The sequence below is a fragment of the Pan troglodytes genome, chromosome 11, assembly GCF_028858775.2.
Source record: "Pan troglodytes isolate AG18354 chromosome 11, NHGRI_mPanTro3-v2.0_pri, whole genome shotgun sequence".
In the NCBI taxonomy this organism is placed as follows: domain Eukaryota; kingdom Metazoa; phylum Chordata; class Mammalia; order Primates; family Hominidae; genus Pan; species Pan troglodytes.
Window position 1 is genome coordinate 31,140,643 of NC_072409.2, and position 19,197 is coordinate 31,159,839.

At 36.6% G+C, this 19,197-nt stretch overlaps 1 protein-coding gene across 4 annotated transcripts in view; it reads right to left on the reverse strand.

Moving 5' to 3' along the window:
- RAD23B (RAD23 homolog B, nucleotide excision repair protein) overlaps positions 1-19,197 on the reverse strand; it is a 47,743-nt gene that overhangs the window by 13,679 nt on the left and 14,867 nt on the right. For 3 of the 4 annotated variants that reach the window (XM_016960396.3, XM_063787226.1, NM_001244709.1), the window contains 4 exon segments: positions 16,764-16,845; positions 14,872-14,951; positions 10,328-10,596; positions 5,209-5,264 (listed from right to left, as the gene is read on the reverse strand). In XM_016960396.3, the coding sequence (XP_016815885.1) occupies positions 5,209-5,264; positions 10,328-10,596; positions 14,872-14,951; positions 16,764-16,845 (487 nt within the window). 4 annotated transcript variants of the gene reach the window in all.

Here is a 19,197-nt window from a genome sequence, read left to right on the forward strand (position 1 = left end):
ACACAACACCAGCCATCTTAGATGGCCAGTTCCTTCAACATGCTTCAGTTCCATATTTAAAAGGCATTGCCTAGTCATCCTAGGTAGCCTTCTGTTTTTTCTTTAGGGAAGCCCTTTGTGTTAATATCACTTATCTTTTTTTTTTTTTAATGTTTCATTATTTTTTTCTTGCCCCAACTGAATGCAAGTTTGACTGTGCAGGAAACCATGTCATTCTGCATGTTTCCCTGATACACAACTGACACCGAGTATCTGTTGAATAATTTTTTTCTGCAGAATTTTCAAAAATAAAGGTGTTTAATAGCTAAAAACCCCCAAATATCACAAACAGATTAAGCATTTGATATCTTGCTTAAAATAATGACTTTCCTTTTCCCATCCCATAAAACAATAAATTTTAATTATTTATTTTCTTATCTACTGATATAATTCGAGCACAAAGCAACTCAAGTAGCAATACATGTTCAGTAACCTAATTCCCAGATACAGAAATCAGTATCAATACAAACGAAATTACGAGCTACAAAAAATCAGAACTGCACTATTTTAACATGGTGTTTCTCATTTAGTTCTCTCTCACTACTTCATAAGAAAGGTTTAATTTCAACTCCTTTAAAAGATGAGGAGGGTACAGCTTGGAGAGATTAATAATTTGGTAAAGACTAGGTGTGGTGGCTCACGCCTGTAATCCCAGCACTTGGGAGGCCGAGGCGGGCAGATCATGAGATCAGGAGATCGAGACCATCCTGGCCAACATGGTGAAACCCCGCCTCTACTAAAAATACAAAAAAAATTAGCTGGGCATGGTGGCACGCGCCTGTAGTCCCACCTATTCAGGAGGCTGAGGCAGGAGAATTGCTTGAACCCCGGAGGCGGAGATTGCAGTGAGCCAAGATCACGCCACTGTACTCCAGTCTGGCGACAGAGCAAGACTGTCTCCAAAAAAAAAAAAAAAAATTCGTAAAAGTATTAAGTCATGGTGCAGAGATACAAACACAGGCTGACAGTCAAGAGTCTCCACACCTCATCATTACACTATGACTCCTAAAATCATGTTTCCTAGTTAAATTATACAATCTCAAAAAAATACCCATAAGCAATGTGATACTTTTTAGATCTTAAAAGTCCAAAGGCAAATGACTTGTAAAAAGAACTAGAGAGGCCAGCACAGTGGCTCGTACCTGTAATCCCAGCATTCTGGGAGGCCGAGGCAGGCGGATCACCTAAGATCAGGAGTTCGAGACCAGCCTGGCCAACGTGGTGAAACCCCGTAACTACTAAAAATACAAAAATTATCTGGGCATGGTGGCAGGTGCCTGTAATCCCAGCTACTTGGAAGGCTGAGGCAGGAGAATTTCTTGAACCTAAGAGGCGGAGGTTGCAGTGAGCTGAGACTGTGCCACTGCACTCCAGCCTGGGTGACAAAGAGAGAGAGTCTCAAAAACAAAACAAAACAAAACAAAAAAAACAAAAACGAGAGAGATTGGCCAAGAAACAGAGTAATGAGGCAAAAGAGGTGGTGATGAAGAACCTTATATATGTCATTCAGAATAAGCTTTGATCAATATTGCCTGACTTCAAATAATACTACCAGGCTATTGTAACCAAAACAGCATGGTACTGGTATAAAAACAGACACATCAATCAATGGAACAGAATAGAAAACCCAGAAATAAAGCTGCATACCTACAACCAAAATGATCTTCAACAAAGTCAACAAAAACATACACCGGGGAAAGGACACCCTATTCAACAAATGGTGCTGGGAAATTGGATAGCCATATTTAGAAGAACGAAACTAGACCCAGACTTCTCATCAAACACAAAAGTCAACTCAAAACAGATTAAAGCTTAAATATTAAGACCTGAAACTACAAAAAAACCTAGAAGAAAACCTAGAAAAACTCTTCTGGACACTGGCTTAGGCAATCTAACAAAGTGCTATTATCCAGAACTTTAAAACATCAAGAAAAAACCAAATAACCCCATTAAAAAGTGGGCAAAAAACATGACTGGCAAAAAACATTCTTCAAAAGAAGACAGACAAGTGGCCAACAAACATGAAAAAATGCTCAACATCACCAATCATCAGAGAAATGCAAATTAAAACCACAATGAGATGCCCCATCTTATACCAGATGTTGGGCAAGGATGTGGAGAAAATAGAATGCTTATACACTGCTGGCGGAAATGTCCATTAGTACATCCTTTATGGAAAACAGTACGGAAATTTCTGAAAGAACTTAAAAACAGAACTATCATTTAATCCAGAAATCCCACTACTATGTATATATACCCAAAGGGAAATAAATCATTATATCAAAAAGATACCTGCACTTGTATGTTAATCACAACATTATTCACAATAGTAAAGATATGGAATCATCAATGGAGGATGAGATAAAGAAAATGTGGTGTGTGTGTGTAATAATACTCACCCATCAAAAAGAATAAAACCATGTCTTTTTTACAGCAACATGGATAGAACTACAGAGGCCACTATCCTAAATGAAATAACTCAGTAACAGTCAAATACCCCATGTCCTCACAAGTGGGAGCTGAACAATAGGCACACATCATATAGAGTGGAATAATAGACACTGGAAACTACAAAAAAGGTGGGGAGTGGAGTGTGGGTTCAAAAATTTCCTGTTTGGTACAATGTTCATTATTCAGGTGATGGCTACACTAAAAGCCCAAACTTCACCACCACATAATATATGCATCTAAGAAATCTGCACTTGTACTCCCTATATACAAATTTTAAAAATTAAAAAGAATAAGCTTTGGACTTATCTTCTAGGTCATGAGGAACTATTAAAAGAATTAACAAAGACCCCATTAGAGTTGCTTTCCACTCTGGTAAGGAAGAGGTAGACCAGGTGGATAAGGATAATGCAAGCGTACAAGTGAAATAAGGACCTGAACTAAGGCAGCTAAATGACAGTGAAAACAAATATTCCAGAGACTTTAAGAAACAGAGTCATTAGTAACTGTGGAATGAGGGGAAGAAAGGGAAGGAGGAAGGAAGGAGAAAGGAAAGGAGAAAGGAGAGAGGACAGAGGAGAGAGGAGAAAGGAAAAGAAAAGAAACAGACTCACTGGGCCAAAAAAGGCAGAGGGTGGATGAATGAATGATGGTACAAGTAAGAAGTGAACAAGAAAAGAATCAGACTGGGGAATAAAAAATGAGTCAGTTTGAAACCTGAAGTCATGGAGGTTCTAAAGTTTTCTAGTTGACAATGTGAAGATACGAGTTTGGGAGTTCAGAGGGAGATCTGTACTGCAGCTGTAATTTGGGGAATCTATATAGTATATGGATGGTATTGGTCATTCCCATAATTTAAACTTTGAACTATGACCTAGAATGGTACCATAGAAAACTCATACATTTAATAGTCAGGTAAAATATAACGAATTAACTGGCCGGGCACTGTGGCTCACGCCTGTAACCCCAGCACTTTGGAGGCCGAGGCGGGCAGATCACAAGGTCAGGAGATTGAGACCATCCTGGCTAGCAGGGTGAAACCCCATCTCTACTAAAAATACACAAAATTAGTCGGGCGTGGTGGCACGTGCCTGTAATCCCAGCTACTCAGGAGGCTGAGGCGGGAGAATCGCTTAAACCTGGGAGGTGGAGGTTGCAGTGAGCTGAGATCATGCCACTGCACTCCAGCCTGGGCGACAGAGTGAGACTACGAAAGGAAAAGGAAAGGAAGAAAGAAAAGAGAAAAGAAAATAAAGGAAAAAAGAAAACAATTAACTAGAAAGCTTGAGAAGGAAGAGCCTGAGGTATGGATCAGGAAAAGAGTGGTGTCACAGCAGCCAAAGAAGGAAAGTTTAAAGAAGCAAGGTTAATTTGTACAGCAACAAGATAAATCAGAAAAATAAAATAAAATAAAAAAGCAGGGAATCAACATAGAGACTTGGGTAAATTAAAGATGAAAATGTAGAGGGATCCCGAGACCATAAAGCTGAGAATGGGAAGACATCGTCACAGAGGCTTGAGTAGCAGCAGCTACAGCATGGCCTCCCAGGCTCCCAGGAACTCAGGAGCATCAATGCATTCCAGCTGCAGCAGCAGTGACCACAGCCAGAGCCTTCAACACCATCAGGGGCAAGTGCCAGCTGGCTCCAGCCAGAGCCGAGGCCACAGACAGTTTACTGCCTCTCTGGGTAATCCTATTTTCCAGCCCTTCCAATTCCTAACAATTTCCTAAGATTAAGCCTTTCCCTCTTTGAAATAGAGTGGTTTCTGTTTTCCTGGCTAGAGACTAACTCACACTGTATTTGATAGCAGAGTGGTTTTAGGACACTGCTCCTCAAAGATGAAAATCTGGCGTTGTCACACCCAGGCGATCTTAGATAATTTAAACTACTGTTTTGCCACTAAATGTACATGCCATTTTCCACAGCAACGAGGGCATCATGGAGTTCCAGTCCAACTAGCTCAGAGAACCAACTCAGATGCTAGGAGGTGGTACTGCTGCTGGAACCCTGCTGCTGTAGAAGCTAAGCAGGAATCCAGAAGCCTGTACTGCACCAAAGCTGCTGTTTCTACCTATTCCTCGCTTTCTCCCTCCCTGCCATTTAAGAGTAACAAACTAGGAATGGAGTTGCCAGCCAATAAACCAGTAATTAGCAGGAACTGTATCAGAGATGCTACAATGGGAGAAAAAAAATGCTGCTTCATTTTGACAGATTGGGGTGATGGGAGATGGAAAGGCATTATTCAGTAGGTAAAATTAAAAGTTGGGATAAAAAGGCATTTTTGCTGCAAGCCAATGCAAGCAACAAGATGTAGATGGGAATGTATAGTGCCGTCAAGTTGAATTAAGTCTAATGGTGAATACACGTGAAGTGTGAGGCAGATCTAGAAAAATTTCATACCCATTTCAAAGACCCTTTGTAATAAATCCATACACAGATCAACCGTGTTAGGATCACATTTAAAATTCACATCCGGAAAATGGAAATTTATTTGCTTTAACCAAGTATGCTCAACTCAGAGCAAGTTTTAAAGAACTCAATACATAAACATTAGAAGTCTTTAGTAACACTATTAATTGAATAATTACCTAAATCAATCATCTTACAGCTTGATTATAAACAACCATGCAAATTATTAACACTTTTATCATGATCTAGAAAAGTGAAACCTCTTTCCCATCTCTTTATAAGTTATTTATAAGGAAAAGTAGATACTTACCAAGTGCACTCGTTGCATCTTCAAAAAGGTTTGACCGAGAAGAATCACCCGATGTACTATAAAAGGATTTTAGAAAAATCACATTTTAAAAAGTATATAAAATTTAATTTACATTAGTTTAGTAACTATCCAATTGGTAAACAGATTCTCTGATTTTAATTAAATATAAAAGTCTGACTACAGTATTTAAACTGTCTCTTCTAGATTAAATCCAAAAGCTTTATCTACAACATTTGTGGTTTGGGAAAAATTTTCAATCTTGGTACTCCTTCTATTCTGAGACTCCATCACTTTAAATATCAAAATATATAAAATAATATCCTAACAGCTATCTATTGAATTCAAAAAAGATAACGCACAATTATTTACCTGAAATAATTTACACGAGAAGTTAAATAATTTATAAATCAAGTCACACCAGAAGAAATATCAAAAGCAGTATACAAAATAGCACATGGAGAAACCAAATTAGGCTATAAAGTCTTTACATAATGAGGTCTTATAGGTAAGTTCTGAATGAGGACACTGAAAGAAGATATTCAAATAAAGAAATATAGCATATGCAAAAAAGGTAGATATGGGTTAAATCCAAGTTTGAATGTAATGAAAATCAGTTTAAAGAGATTAAGTTTCTGTTGGGAAACTACAGAGAAGTCTGCAATAAAAGACAGAAAATTATGACAGACCAAGAGGCAAGCCAAAGAAATATAAACTTAAGTTTACAACAGTGGTAAAGGTAGTAGTTAGAAGTTTAAATTAAAGCAGACACACATACACACTTAGACCTGTATCTCAATTAAAAACAACACACACATTATATTTCAGTTCTGAGAAAGCCCTTGGTAGTATATAATAAGAGCAGAAAACTCAAGTTTGGATTCATAAATTACTTAACCTTTCTAAGCCTGTTTCTTCATCAGTACAATGTCAACGACCGTATCATATACTCCAAAGTGTTGTGGGTAGGGCTACACTAGTACAGTGCTTAGCAAAGTGTCTGGCATCGTAACACCCAATATGAATATTATGATTAATATAATCCTTTGGTATAATTTAAGTTCTTCATTAAATATACTGTAAAACTAATACAGAGAAAATAAAATTTCAAAACGCACAATATATAAAAACTAAATTTTTCCTACCCCTAACCCAGAGACAACCACTATGACACCAATTTCTATTTAAAAGAATAACAACTTGTGTCTTGCTTTGGTGTTTTTGTTTTGTTTTGTTTTGTTTTTTAGCTTTTGTGTTTTTTTAACTAAACAATCATTCTATGTCGGCACAATCAAATCTACTTCAATTTCTTCCCAAAGGTGCACAGTATTCCATTTAAAAGACCAAATCAAGCTCTTATTAAGCAATGTGTAGTTTGGTTTCCTGCATTTAAATTCTTTCTGTAGTCAAATTTATCAATCTTTCCTGTTATAATTTTTTTTTGGTTGTCTTGCTTAGGAATGACTTCTCACAGTGAAGACTATTCTTTTGTTTCCTTGTTCTCCATTAGCTTATGGCTTTGCTTTTACATTAAATCCGTATCCATCTATAATTTACTTTTGCAGGTGTACAGTATGAGGGGTCATTCTTTTTTCATTCCAGATGGTGAGATCTCAATAGCATTTTCCCCACATTGTTCTGAAACTGTACCTTTATATTAAGTTCCTGTATCTATCTGGGTCTATTTCGAAGCTATTGTTGATTTCGCTGACCAATCTTTCTAATATGAGCCATTCCAAACTGTTTTAATCATTACTGTATAATACATTTTAAAATCCGGTAAGACACATCTCCCTTAGAATAATTTACACTATTATCACACATTTTTTTTTTTTTTTTTGAGATGGAGTCTCACTCTGTCGCCCAGGCTGGAGTGCAGCGGCGCAATCTCGGCTCACTGCAAGCTCCACCTACCGGGTTCACGCCATTCTCCTGCCTCAGGCTCCTGAGTACCTGGGACTACAGGCGCCCGCCACCACGCCCAGCTAATTTTTTGTATTTTTAGTAGAGACGGGGTTTCACTGTGTTAGCCAGGATGGTCTCAATCTCCTGACCTTGTGATCCGCCTGCCTCTGCCTCCCAAAGTGCTGGGATTACAGGCGTGAGCCACCGCGCCCGGCCCACACATTGTTTTTAAAAAGTTCTCTTTAAACACCACAGATAAGACTGGATGTACATATACTTTAACCACTATTCTTTAATCTTGATTCTGTCTCACTACTTCTCCCCTCTCCAACCACAGAGGAAACCACTCATTAGTTATATGTCAACGCTTGCCTTCTTTCCTTCTACACATTAACATGCATACCCACAGAAAATGAACAATGTTGTTTATGGGTTTTGTCTGGTTTATGGTTATTGCCTATACTCTTTTGCAACCTGCTTTTTTCACTCAATAACAAAGCCTCAAAACCACACTCATTTAACATGCTTATACAGTACATACTTTAACTGTCTTGTAGTATCAGCTATCAGGGTTTCTCAAATTTTACAAAGTCCGAGAATCCCAAGTATTCACCAGGAGGGCTTGCTGATTTCTGGGATCCACTCCCAGATAATTCTGATTTACAGGTCCAGGGTGGCCCAAGAATTCATGTCAAACACACTCCCAGTGATGCTGATGCAGCCTACTGACTACCACACTTTGAGTAGTCCTGTTCTCTACTACGAATAAACCACAGGTCAATTTAGGATTCCAATTTGTCCTTTACTACAAACAATACAGTCATGTGCACAAGTGCAGTTTCTCTCAGGTAGATATCAAGTGGAATTTGCACTGTAACAGACAATTTTTAAAAGAACAAAACTGACCTAAAGAAACAAATCCCTAATAACAAAACGTCAGGTCAGTGGTCCTAAACAGACTTCCCACAAAGTCACTCCACAAAGTCTTATCAGCTTATCTCCTGATAATTATTCACTAGGTTTTGTGCTTCACAAGACACTAGATATTTTCCAGCAAAGACAAAGGAACTAAGACACATTTAAGCAGCTTGTTTTCTGAGTTTCCCTCATTCCTCTCTTCCTGTGTTGTATTTCTGAGGTAAAATTTTGAGAAATAAGAGTAAGCAGTTGGTGTACAAAGTCCAACTAAGTAACAAACTCTAGTGTCTGCTTTCCTGGATCACTGACCATCAAGTTACTTATGCAACTTCTGTAGGTCTGAAAAGATAACCCTGGCTCTTTTTAGAATAGGTAAGTAAAACTGCAACTCCAGGAAGAAAATAAAACTAGAGTTAATGGGCTGGGCATGGTGGCTCATGCCTATAATCCCAGCACTTTGGGAGGCCGAGGTGGGCAGATCACCTGAGGTCAGGAGTTCGAGACCAGCCTGGCTAACATGGTGAAACCCCTTCTCTACTAAAAATACAAAAATAAGCTGGGCATGGTGCCATGCGCCTGTAATCCCAGCTACTCAGGAGGCTGAGACAGGAGAAACGCTTGAACCCAGGAGGTGGAGGTTGTAGTGAGCCGAGGTCACGCCACTGCACTCCTGCCTGGGTGGCAGAGCAAGACTCTGTCTCAAAAAAAAAAAAAAAAAAAGTGGAGTTAATGAAGAAAGAAATTTAAATTGATGGCATTAGCATATTAAAATGTATTGATCAACTCTAAAATTCTCACACTATAAGCTTTTTTTTTTTAAAAAGGAGCTTAAAACAATTAAGAGAATAAGATGTATTGTGCTGACTGACTTAAGACATATTAAGTTTAATATTTAAGTGCTTTAGTAAACCAATTTTTTAAATGCGTAAGTTCCCTCTCATATACAGACCTGATCAACAGCCCTTTGATGTAACAGCTTAACCTGACTCTAGGTGGTATTCACTAGGATAAGATGGTTGAATGCATTTCTAGTTGTACATGGGAAAGATGGATCAAGTTAGGCAATGATGTCAGAGAATGCTTAAAGCAGTGTTCTAGGCAAGTAACAGGGCAAATATTCTATTGCCTAAACCCATGTTGTCTTCTTAGGGAATCAATTATTTAGAAAGAGACCCCAAAGTAAGCAATGAACCAGGTGGCTCAGACTCCTCCAAACATGGTTGACTAAGTCAGACACAGAAACCACACTCAAAGGCAGAACACTAAAATGAAGGATCACAACTATATCTTTCTGATCATTGTCATATATATCTTAACCCCATTCCATGTCTGTAAACCCTTCCAGTCACTGCATAGTTTTCCACTGTGTCTGATTCTGACTCCAAAGATCATATAACTACTGCCTCTGAGGTCCTGAGTTGCACTAAGTCACAAAATACAAACAGCTGTAGTGCCAGTGAAGGCTGGTCATAATATAACTCATGCTCTTAGATCAAGGAATTGTGCTGTATGATTTCCAACCAAGAGAACTCTGACTTAAGCATTTGCTTTGGTCATTTTACCTGATCATCTGGGGAGAAAAAAAAAAAGTCTTGTCTTAAACTGCTCAATAATCCTAACTGCCTAAGCAGCCACTTAGTTGAGGTGTCTCTGCTGTCAACTTCCCACAAGAAATTATTTCTTGCTCCTCAAATATCTCAACACTCTTTTCCTTTTTTTTCCCCTAAAGATCCACACAGGCAGAAGCCTGAATTTCTCACAAGTTCACAAAGATACAGATACAACAGTGAAAAACTGAAATAATCCATAGGTTCAGGTTACAAGAGCTAACAAATGTCAGAACCAAACACAATGCTATATAACTATGGGAAAGATTTACTAACATGGAAGGATGCTTATGATATATATGACAATGACCACAAAGAACACAGATCAAGTACAAATGATGATCAGGGTGGCAATGTCATGATGTAATCCTTATTCATTTTGGTTATTTGTATTTCCTAATGTTTCTACTCAAAAAAAAAAAAAAATGACTTTCACCTGCTTTCTCCTTTCCACTGCCCCCCCCACCCTGACCAAATCAACAGAGTACAGAAATCTGATTATGAAAATTTGTACTTATATTCTCCTTAGTAAGCTATCAAAACAGACGCAGCATATGTTTTAGTCAAACGTTTAAAAAAAGCTTAACATAGTAGATATAGTCGGTTTGATCAAAACAATAATCAAAATAAATGCATGAAGTTCCTGTTAAACACGGATTTTGAGACAGAATGTCCTAGAATCCAGTTCCTACCTGTCAGTTGCTGTTGGGCTAGTAGCCACTGGTGTCTCTGCTGGCTTTTCTGCAGGCTTCTCTTGTTTAGCTGCACTAGCAGGTGCAGGTTCAGAAGATGCTGTCGCTGATGCTGGAGTGATGGATGCAGGTGTGGAAGTGGGGGCCAAGGCAGGGACAGGGATTGGAGCCTGAGCCACAGTTGTGGTGGTGGAGCAAGTAACTGCTGTAGTGCTGGCAGGAGCTGACTGCTGAGTTGTAGCTGGTGCTGGTGTGGACACTGCTTTGGGCTAAACACATTAAAAGACAAAATAATTACAATAAAATACTACATACTGCCTGATCTCTAATTAGACTGTACCATTACAGGATGCCACAAACATAGCACTAATAACAACCTATAACTTGAAAATAATTTTGTAAAATGACACAATAAATGATCAATATTAACAATCTGACTCATGGTTACTCTTTCAAAGCTTATGACAGCGTATGTTAATCTTAACTATCAACCACATTTAATTTTACCCAACAATTTCCATCTTCATATCAAGTTAATATAAAATAAAAAATTTGAAATATAGAGTATATATATATATATATATATATATATATATATAAAAAACCCATATCATTTTCCCAAAAAAACTTTATGTACCTAAGTTGTAACTTTAAGGTACCTAATACCACTTAAAAGCATTAATAAAATAATTTTCTTTAATTTTAAAGACAGGGTCTTGCTACCTTGCCCAGGCTGGTCTTGAACTCCAGGCCTGAAGCAATCCTCCCACCACGGGCTCCCAAAGCGCTAGGATTACAGGCATAAACTACTACATCCAGCCCAAAATAATGTTCTTGAAATGGCAGTATAAATGTTTATTTATAAACATGTCAAATATTCTGTTGTACTGTATTTTTAGAAGAGGGAGGAAAATCCCAAAATTGACTACAAATCAACAGATCCAAGTACAAAAAGGTTCACAATACTTTCAGACATATATGTAATTAAGCAGAAAAATAAAGGCCAAATTAAGTTACCTCCACACGCTCAGCACTTTCTGAACTGGAAATAGAGCCATAAAGCTTCCCACAGAGCAAAAAAACAATTAGTTGACCCTTGAACAACAAGGGTTTGAACTGCACTGGGTCCACTTACATGATAATTTTTTTCAATATAAGTTACACTGAGTGTGCCTGCCTCTCCTTCTACCTCCTCCATCTCTGCCACCTTGAGACCGCAATACCAACCCTTTCTCTTTCTCAGCCTATTCAGTGTGAAGACAAGGATGAAGACCTTTATGATGATCCACTTACACTTAATGAACACTAAAAATATTCTCTCTCGTGATTTTCTTTTGTTTCTTTTTGAGAGAGGGTCTCACTCTATTGCCCAGACTGGAGTGCAGTGGTATGATCACAGCTCACTGCAGCCTCAACTTCCCAAGGCTCCTGCCTCAGCCACTGCCCCCGCCCCCAACACCAGGTAGCTGGGACTACGGGCTCACACTACCACTCCCCGCTAAATTTTTGTATTTTTTTTTTTTTGTAGAGACAAGGTTTCGCCATGTTACCCAGACCGGTCTCCAACACCTGAGCTCAAGCGATCCGCCCACCTTGGCCTCCCAAGGCGATGGGATTACAGGCATCAGCCACCACACCTGGCCATGATTTTCTTAATAGTTTCTCTAGCTTACTTTAATACAGTATATCATACATGTAACATATAAAACATGTATTAATCCACTGTTTACGTTATCAGTAAGGCTTCTGGTCAAGAGTAGGCTATTAGTAGGTAAGTTTTGGGCAAGTCAAAAGGTATATGCAGATTTCTGACTGTAGGGGAGAGGCCGGCACTCCTAAGCTCAGTGGTGTTCAAGGGTCAACTGTACATGTGTAAAAATCATACACGATTTTTAGTCTTCTCCTAAGGCCTGTCAATGCTCGCTACCTGTTTAGTTCATAACTTTCCCAAGGACAAAAGGTAGCTGTTTTAGTGGAAGACAAGGCTTAAATTCAACATAATTTGCCACAGGCATAAACAAAGTCTAAAACCAATGAGCTGCCTTGTCTTTTTGATTTGAACTAATAAAGAAGACACTAGGAAAAAGGTTAGTGAAAGGTGATAGGTTTTTAAAAAATACTAGTAGCATTACTCCCTTCTTTTCCTATTTAGCTTAACTTTCTTAACAGCCAATATAATATTCTGCAGATTATTAATGTTCTAAAACTAAAATGAGCTGAAATCCTGAGATCATTCTGGATCTTCAGTTATTCTGGATAAACTGGAGCTTCACAAAGGTGAAAATTTAGAGTCTTAAGCACCAAAACTTTATAAGAACCAATCTAGATAAAAATGTATTTTTAAATGTGGTATACTCATTTAATATTTTCCTTAATTGTTATCAAAATAATATTGCAATATAACTTCCCTTCAAGGTTCCTACTGCCAAGAACAGCTACTTATACTTTATTCTAAACAGTACCAAGCCCTTCTCTGCTTTTTAGTTTTTATTCTTGCTTTTGATCTTAATAGCTTTTTCCTTTCCCTTCTTTGTATTAAGGTCATTTCTCAGTGCTTCCATAATGCCTTACTGTAGCAGCATTCCCTCCCTTCTCATAGTTGTCCTCTACTATTAACTTCAAATAAAACAATCATAAATATCATTAGAATCCTATGTAATATTAGGAATAAAAGACTTTAAGGAAAAACAAAAGGACTGTATGCAATATAATGATAGGCTTCAAGTATCTATTCCTCAAACACACGCACCTATTGAGACTTTTTCTGCTTAATTCTTGTGTTCTAAACAGTCAGGATTACTGTAATATTAAAAGAAACTAAGACCAGTAACAAAACATATTTAAATGTGTGGCTATCACATTTTCCATTATGTACTATGTATGCTAAAACTAGATAGGAAAATAGGAAAATAGGATAGTATTCAGTCTTAAAAGTTGAGCAAATTCTGGCACAAGCTATAACATAGACAGACGAACCTTGATGACATTACGCTAAGTGAAATAAGCCAGTCACAAAAAGACAAATACCATAGGATTCCACTTATATGATGGTGATAGCTGCAAAACAATGTAACTATAACGTTATTGAATTGTACACTTAAAATGATTAAACTGGAAGTTTGTTATATTTTACCACAGTTGAATAAAAAAACCTAGATGATACAAGGTTTCCTCACGATTCTGCTTGTTTTTAAACTTAACATATAATGACTTAAGTTCTTAAGTATAGCAAAATCAACATGGTTCTTAATGAATTAAAAAATGTTCAACACTTGTAAACTATTTAGCTGCTTGTTCCCAGTACAAAAGCATGTGGTAATTAAAATTTATTTCTTCGACTCTATTTTCTATTACTATTAACTATTTTGTGACTTTGAGAAAAAACCCACATTTAATCCACTTTTGGCCTTTGATGAAGTGGTTTCAATTAGTGATTTAAACTCATTTTCAGTGCTACAAGTAACACTGTTCTTTCTCAGATTATGACAATCCAATCCTAAAAATGAATGTCATGAGTACCACTTCTCCATTTGTCTCTTAATTCTACACTGCATTATATATCTTTAAATAAACAAGTATATAAATAGTCTCTTTAAAAAATCCATGTTCATTCTCTGCTTTAAAAAAAATTTAATTTTATAAATTGTTCCAAATACATTCCAGCCTACTAAATCACAAAAAAGTATCTGTTTAAAACTTCCAGGCTGGGCGCGGTGGCTCACGCCTGTAATCCCAGCACTTTGGGAGGCCAAGGCAGGCGGATCATGAGGTCAGGAGATCGAGACCATCCTGGCTAACACGGTGAAACCCTGTCTCTACTAAAAATACAAAAAAATTAGCCGGGCGTGGTGGCATGCGCCTGTAGTCCCAGCTACTAGGGAGGCTGAGGCAGGAGAATGGCATGAACCCGGGAGACAGAGCTTGTAGTGAGCCAAGACAGCGTCACTGCGCTCCAGCCTGGGCAACAGAGCGAGACTCCGTCTCAAAAAAAAAAAAAACAAAACAAAAACAAAAAAAACTTCCTCATAAAAATCATTCCATCATTTCTTTAGTTATCTTTTCCCTTTTTTTAGTTTCTAAAAACATATTCTTTCACTAAGAACTATCACTGTAATAATAAGCTTTCATGCCTTTTCTGTCTTGAGGAATCTGTTAGGACTAGTACGTAATTTAGCAAGTCTATTTAAGGCAAGCTTACAAAAACTACAGGATAAACATTTATTCCACTTATAAAGACATTTTAAAAGAATTATATAATGATTTCACTACTGTAGCAAAAATAATTTTAACATGACATTTTATTTTTCAATTGTTTTAATTTACATAAAATTTTATTAAAACTATATTATAGTTTAATGTGTAATTAATGTAAAACATTAATAACTTTATGTTTCACTTAAGGTAAATTCTTAAAAACCTTTCATAGTAGTTAAGTGTACACCACTATGGATGTGTATAAACTGTGTCCATTGTGTGGACTTGTGATCATCATTTTTAAAAAGACCTACATGCATAAAGATACACAGAATGAGGTTGAAACTTACTTTGGTCACCATAACCACCACAAAGTTTTTCTCATCAATTTTATATTCTTTGAGAGCAGTATCATCATTGAGGATTTTGCCTAATACATTAAGAGAAAAAAAAAATCATTTAAGGCATAATCTTTCTCTTACACTTCAGTTAAAACAACTTTCTACTCGAAATATGAATATTTCAGAAATATTAAAATATGAATCACCAACATAAATTCTACCAGTTAATACTTTTCCCAAAGAAAAACCAATCCATCAAGATAAAAATAAAACAACTCCTAAGTGGCAGGGCATGGGTGGCTCACACCTGTAATCCCAACACTTTGGTAGGCTGAGGAGGAAATATAGCTTGAGGCCAGGAGTTTGAAACCAGCATGGCCAACATAGCAAGACCCTGTTTATGAAAAAAAAAAAATTCAAAATTAGCCAGGCATTGTGGCACATGCCTATGGTCCTAGCTACTTGGGAGGCTGAGGCAGGAGGATCACCTGAGCTCAGGAGTTCAAGGATACAGCGAGTATAATCACACCACTGCACTCCAGCTTGGGTGACAGAGCAAGACCCTGTCTCAAACAAATAAAACTAAAAAGCATAAGCATTTGACTAAAAGATGTCAAACTTATATAGTGTGTATAGAATGACAATCAATTTTTACAAATGTATTGATTATATAAAAGACTTACTGGGCAAGGAAATATGAAAGAGGCCCTGAAAAGGAGATCATGAAGATAAAGAAAATTCAATACTCCGATTGCACAGGGGTCCTCTGGAAAATAACCTATATTCTTTTATGATATGAAGAAAGGGAGAGAAACAAATTTCCTGCTCCCCAAAATACTGGTATCTGATAAATCAGAAATGTTCTAACACTATCAAAGCAAGATACTAAAAGTACTTCAGAAAACGACATGATACACAAGAAAGGGCAAGATGCTACAGAACTTAGAAATGCACGAAGTACACAAAACTGTGGTCGTGCTGAAGGTCACTATTAGGTAGGTAGGACTCTCTAGTGTTTCTTGCTACATGAATTTAGTTTTCCACCTTTAAAAAGCTATTGAATCAAAAGCTGCTAACATTAAGTCAGAAAGGAATATGGATAGGAATGAGAAAACAGGCCAAAACAAGAAACTGGAAATTTGAATTTTATGTCCGCTTCTTTAGGCTTCTGAATTCTGACCTATAAAAATAATGGGACTGAATCACCAGGTTAGCATTTCCTCCAGGCTGTCTCACTTTAGGAAACACTATTCAGAAAAAGAGAAGAATCCATGGGCGATCAAACACCCACCTTACTAACATCTACAATGAAAGCATTTTCTCTAAAAATTTGGATATCAAATGTATTTTTAATATACATTTTCCTGGTTATTAGTGAGGCTAGTCAAATGTATAATTCCTACTCTTATCCTTTGTTGCTTTATTGGTCATCCTTTCCTTACTGATTTCTAAGAATTCTTTACATAATCTGAATATTAATTTTTTTTCTTCCTGTAGGTGTCTGTGTGATGTGTTTTTTCTGTACTCTTCAGTTAGTTTTGGTTAAAATAATTTTACAGGAATGATTCCAAACATACTAATAATAACACAATCAGTATAAATGGTTTCAATTCAATTTAAAAAAAAAAGCTCCGTTTGATTAAAAAAACAAAAGCCAGTTACACGATGCTTACAAAAGATAAAACAAAACTAATACCATTTGATGGAAAAATACATAGGGCAAATGTGAATAAAGAGAAGACTGAATATTAATATTAGATTCAAATGACTGCTCTTTCACTGCTTTTATTTGTACAATCATTTTTCTGACAATTTGAATATACTACAATATATAAGATAACATTTCTAAAACTAAAAGAATATCAAGACATGGCATGTTAATTTTAATATTTAATTCATACCTGCATAAATTAATTTTTGACCTGCTACCGGAAAGGCATCTTTTCCCTTTTCAGATTCAATCTTCTCTTTCAGTGCTTTCACCTATAGGAAAAATAAAGATTTGTTTTGGAAAAAGTCTAAATAAAAAATGACAATCCAGAATCTGAATAAATAATGGAAGACAAAAATTATATACATAATTATTAATGTTTCCAAAACCTCAAATATTATGTTTTTCCAATTTATATCAAAAAAGATTCAACATTAACTCATATTATTAGTTATGATAGCCATAAACTTTAACACCATCTGATACACACAGATTTTTAAAAATTTACTAGTTGACCTGATAATTTAAAATAAAGTTTTCAACATCAAAGTTTTGGTTTATATAGTGTTCATGGGTTTATTTCCCACGGAGCAAGAAAGTAAAGCTTGATCACCTAAAATATCTAAGAAATAAAACAGTCTCATCAACTTCAATGTTACTTCAATGTTAAAGGTTAAATTGTGAATGTTAAAAGGCAAATGATTCATTTTAAGTGTTATGTTTCATTACAATCACCAGGGGGACTTTACAAACACCAATTAAAACATAATCTCTGAGAGTGGGACCTTGACATCAGTATTTTTAAAAAGTTTTACAGGTGTTTCCAAAGTTCAGCCCAGACTGAAAACCTCCAGACAACTTCAATGCTCTTAAACAAGCAGCTTAGCTTCTCTCAGCATCAGCTTCATCTGTAAGAGGAGCTGGAATCCATGACCTTTATAGTCTCTTCATTTCCTAAAATTGTGTGACAATTAGGCTTATTATACAGTATTTACAAAAATGAGTCTAATGAACTTCTTAACTTGTTAAGTAGGGAGGTACAGGAGTAAAAAAGGCAGAGATGGCTTTCCCATTTGCCTTTATAGAACTACTTTCATTACTTTAAAGGCACAAAAACCAGGGAGAAAAATTCAATACTTCTTGAAAATTATCTAAGTTGACAGTTCTCTTGAGTTTTAGACAGAAAGGGATACAAATAAAGGTTTCTTTTGTACAATTAAAAAGTGATGGTGTGTACTTCAAAGATAAAAAAAGCTTATTTAGCTTCAGATGTTAACATACAATTTCACACAATCCTCAAAACTCTGGGACAAAAGGAAATGTCACCCACTCAATTTTATAGATGAGGAGATGGAAATAAAGAGGTTACCACCCCTTATGACTCCAAGCAGAGTATTTTGCAAATACCATATAAACCTTCCTTGCTGCACTGATCTTCCTGAAATGGGTCAGTAGCATCATTGCTATTCTGATGTTCCCCAAAGTAGAAATCCATCACAAAAATCTCAATCCACTATTTCCCACTGTTCCCCATTTCAAAGGTAAAACACAAGTAAAATTTTTTTAAAGCCAAACATCAGATTTGCAAAAAAAAAAGTAAAACAGTGTCAGTCTTTTCAGTGCTTTGGTGTTACTGTTATTTTGGCACATAGTTATTTTTTGCAAAAAAAAGTAAGTATAATATTTATTATAATAAGTTTATATTTATTTTTAAATGAACATTAATAAAGTTTGTTTTAATTTCTAATGTGGTAAACATTAATAAATGTAAGTACATTGGGTCAGGTGCAGTGGCTGATGCCTGTAATCCCAGCACTTTGGGAGGCTGCAGTGGGAGGATCACCTGAGGCCAGGAGTTCGAGGTCAGCCTGGCTAACACGGTAAAACCCTGTCTCTACTAAAAATGCAAAAAAAAAAAAAAAAAAAAATAGCCAAGCATGGTGGTAAATGCCTGTAATCCCAGCTACTTGGGAGGACGAGGTACAAGAATCATTTGAAAAGTGGAGGTTGCAGTGGGCCAAGATCATACCACTGCACTCCAGCCTGGGTGACAGAGTGAGAATCTGCCTTAAAAAATAAATAAATAAAATAAAACGTAAGCATATCGACAAAAGTTATTTTGGAGCCCTCAATAACTTATTTAAATGTAAACAAGTCTTGAAAGCAAGTCATTTGAGGACTGCTATCCTACATGCTAAGAGACTTGCCAAGTCAACCAACTGATGGCAGAGCATGGGTGGAGCACTCAGTGGTGTATGGTAAATTTCTTCTCAAACTTTGTTTGTAGAGGGACAAAAGGATACAATATTTGCAAGTGTGATTATTTAGGAAAACTACAAATAAATTACAGACCAAGTGTATGTCTATGCATGAACCCAGTTCTCAGAACAATACATAGTGGCTTGGCATGGAGTGGGTGCTCCATTATCCTGTGCTGGACGAATAAATGAACAGAGCATAGACATATGTGAAGAAAAAAAGACACATATGAAGCAACAAATAAAAGAAAATAAACATGCAGGAATATCTCATTCTTGACAGGTTACAATGAAGTATAAGACAGACTTAAATATTTCATATTTCAAAACGCTTAAATAAATAACGGGACTCTAGCTTTATATCAA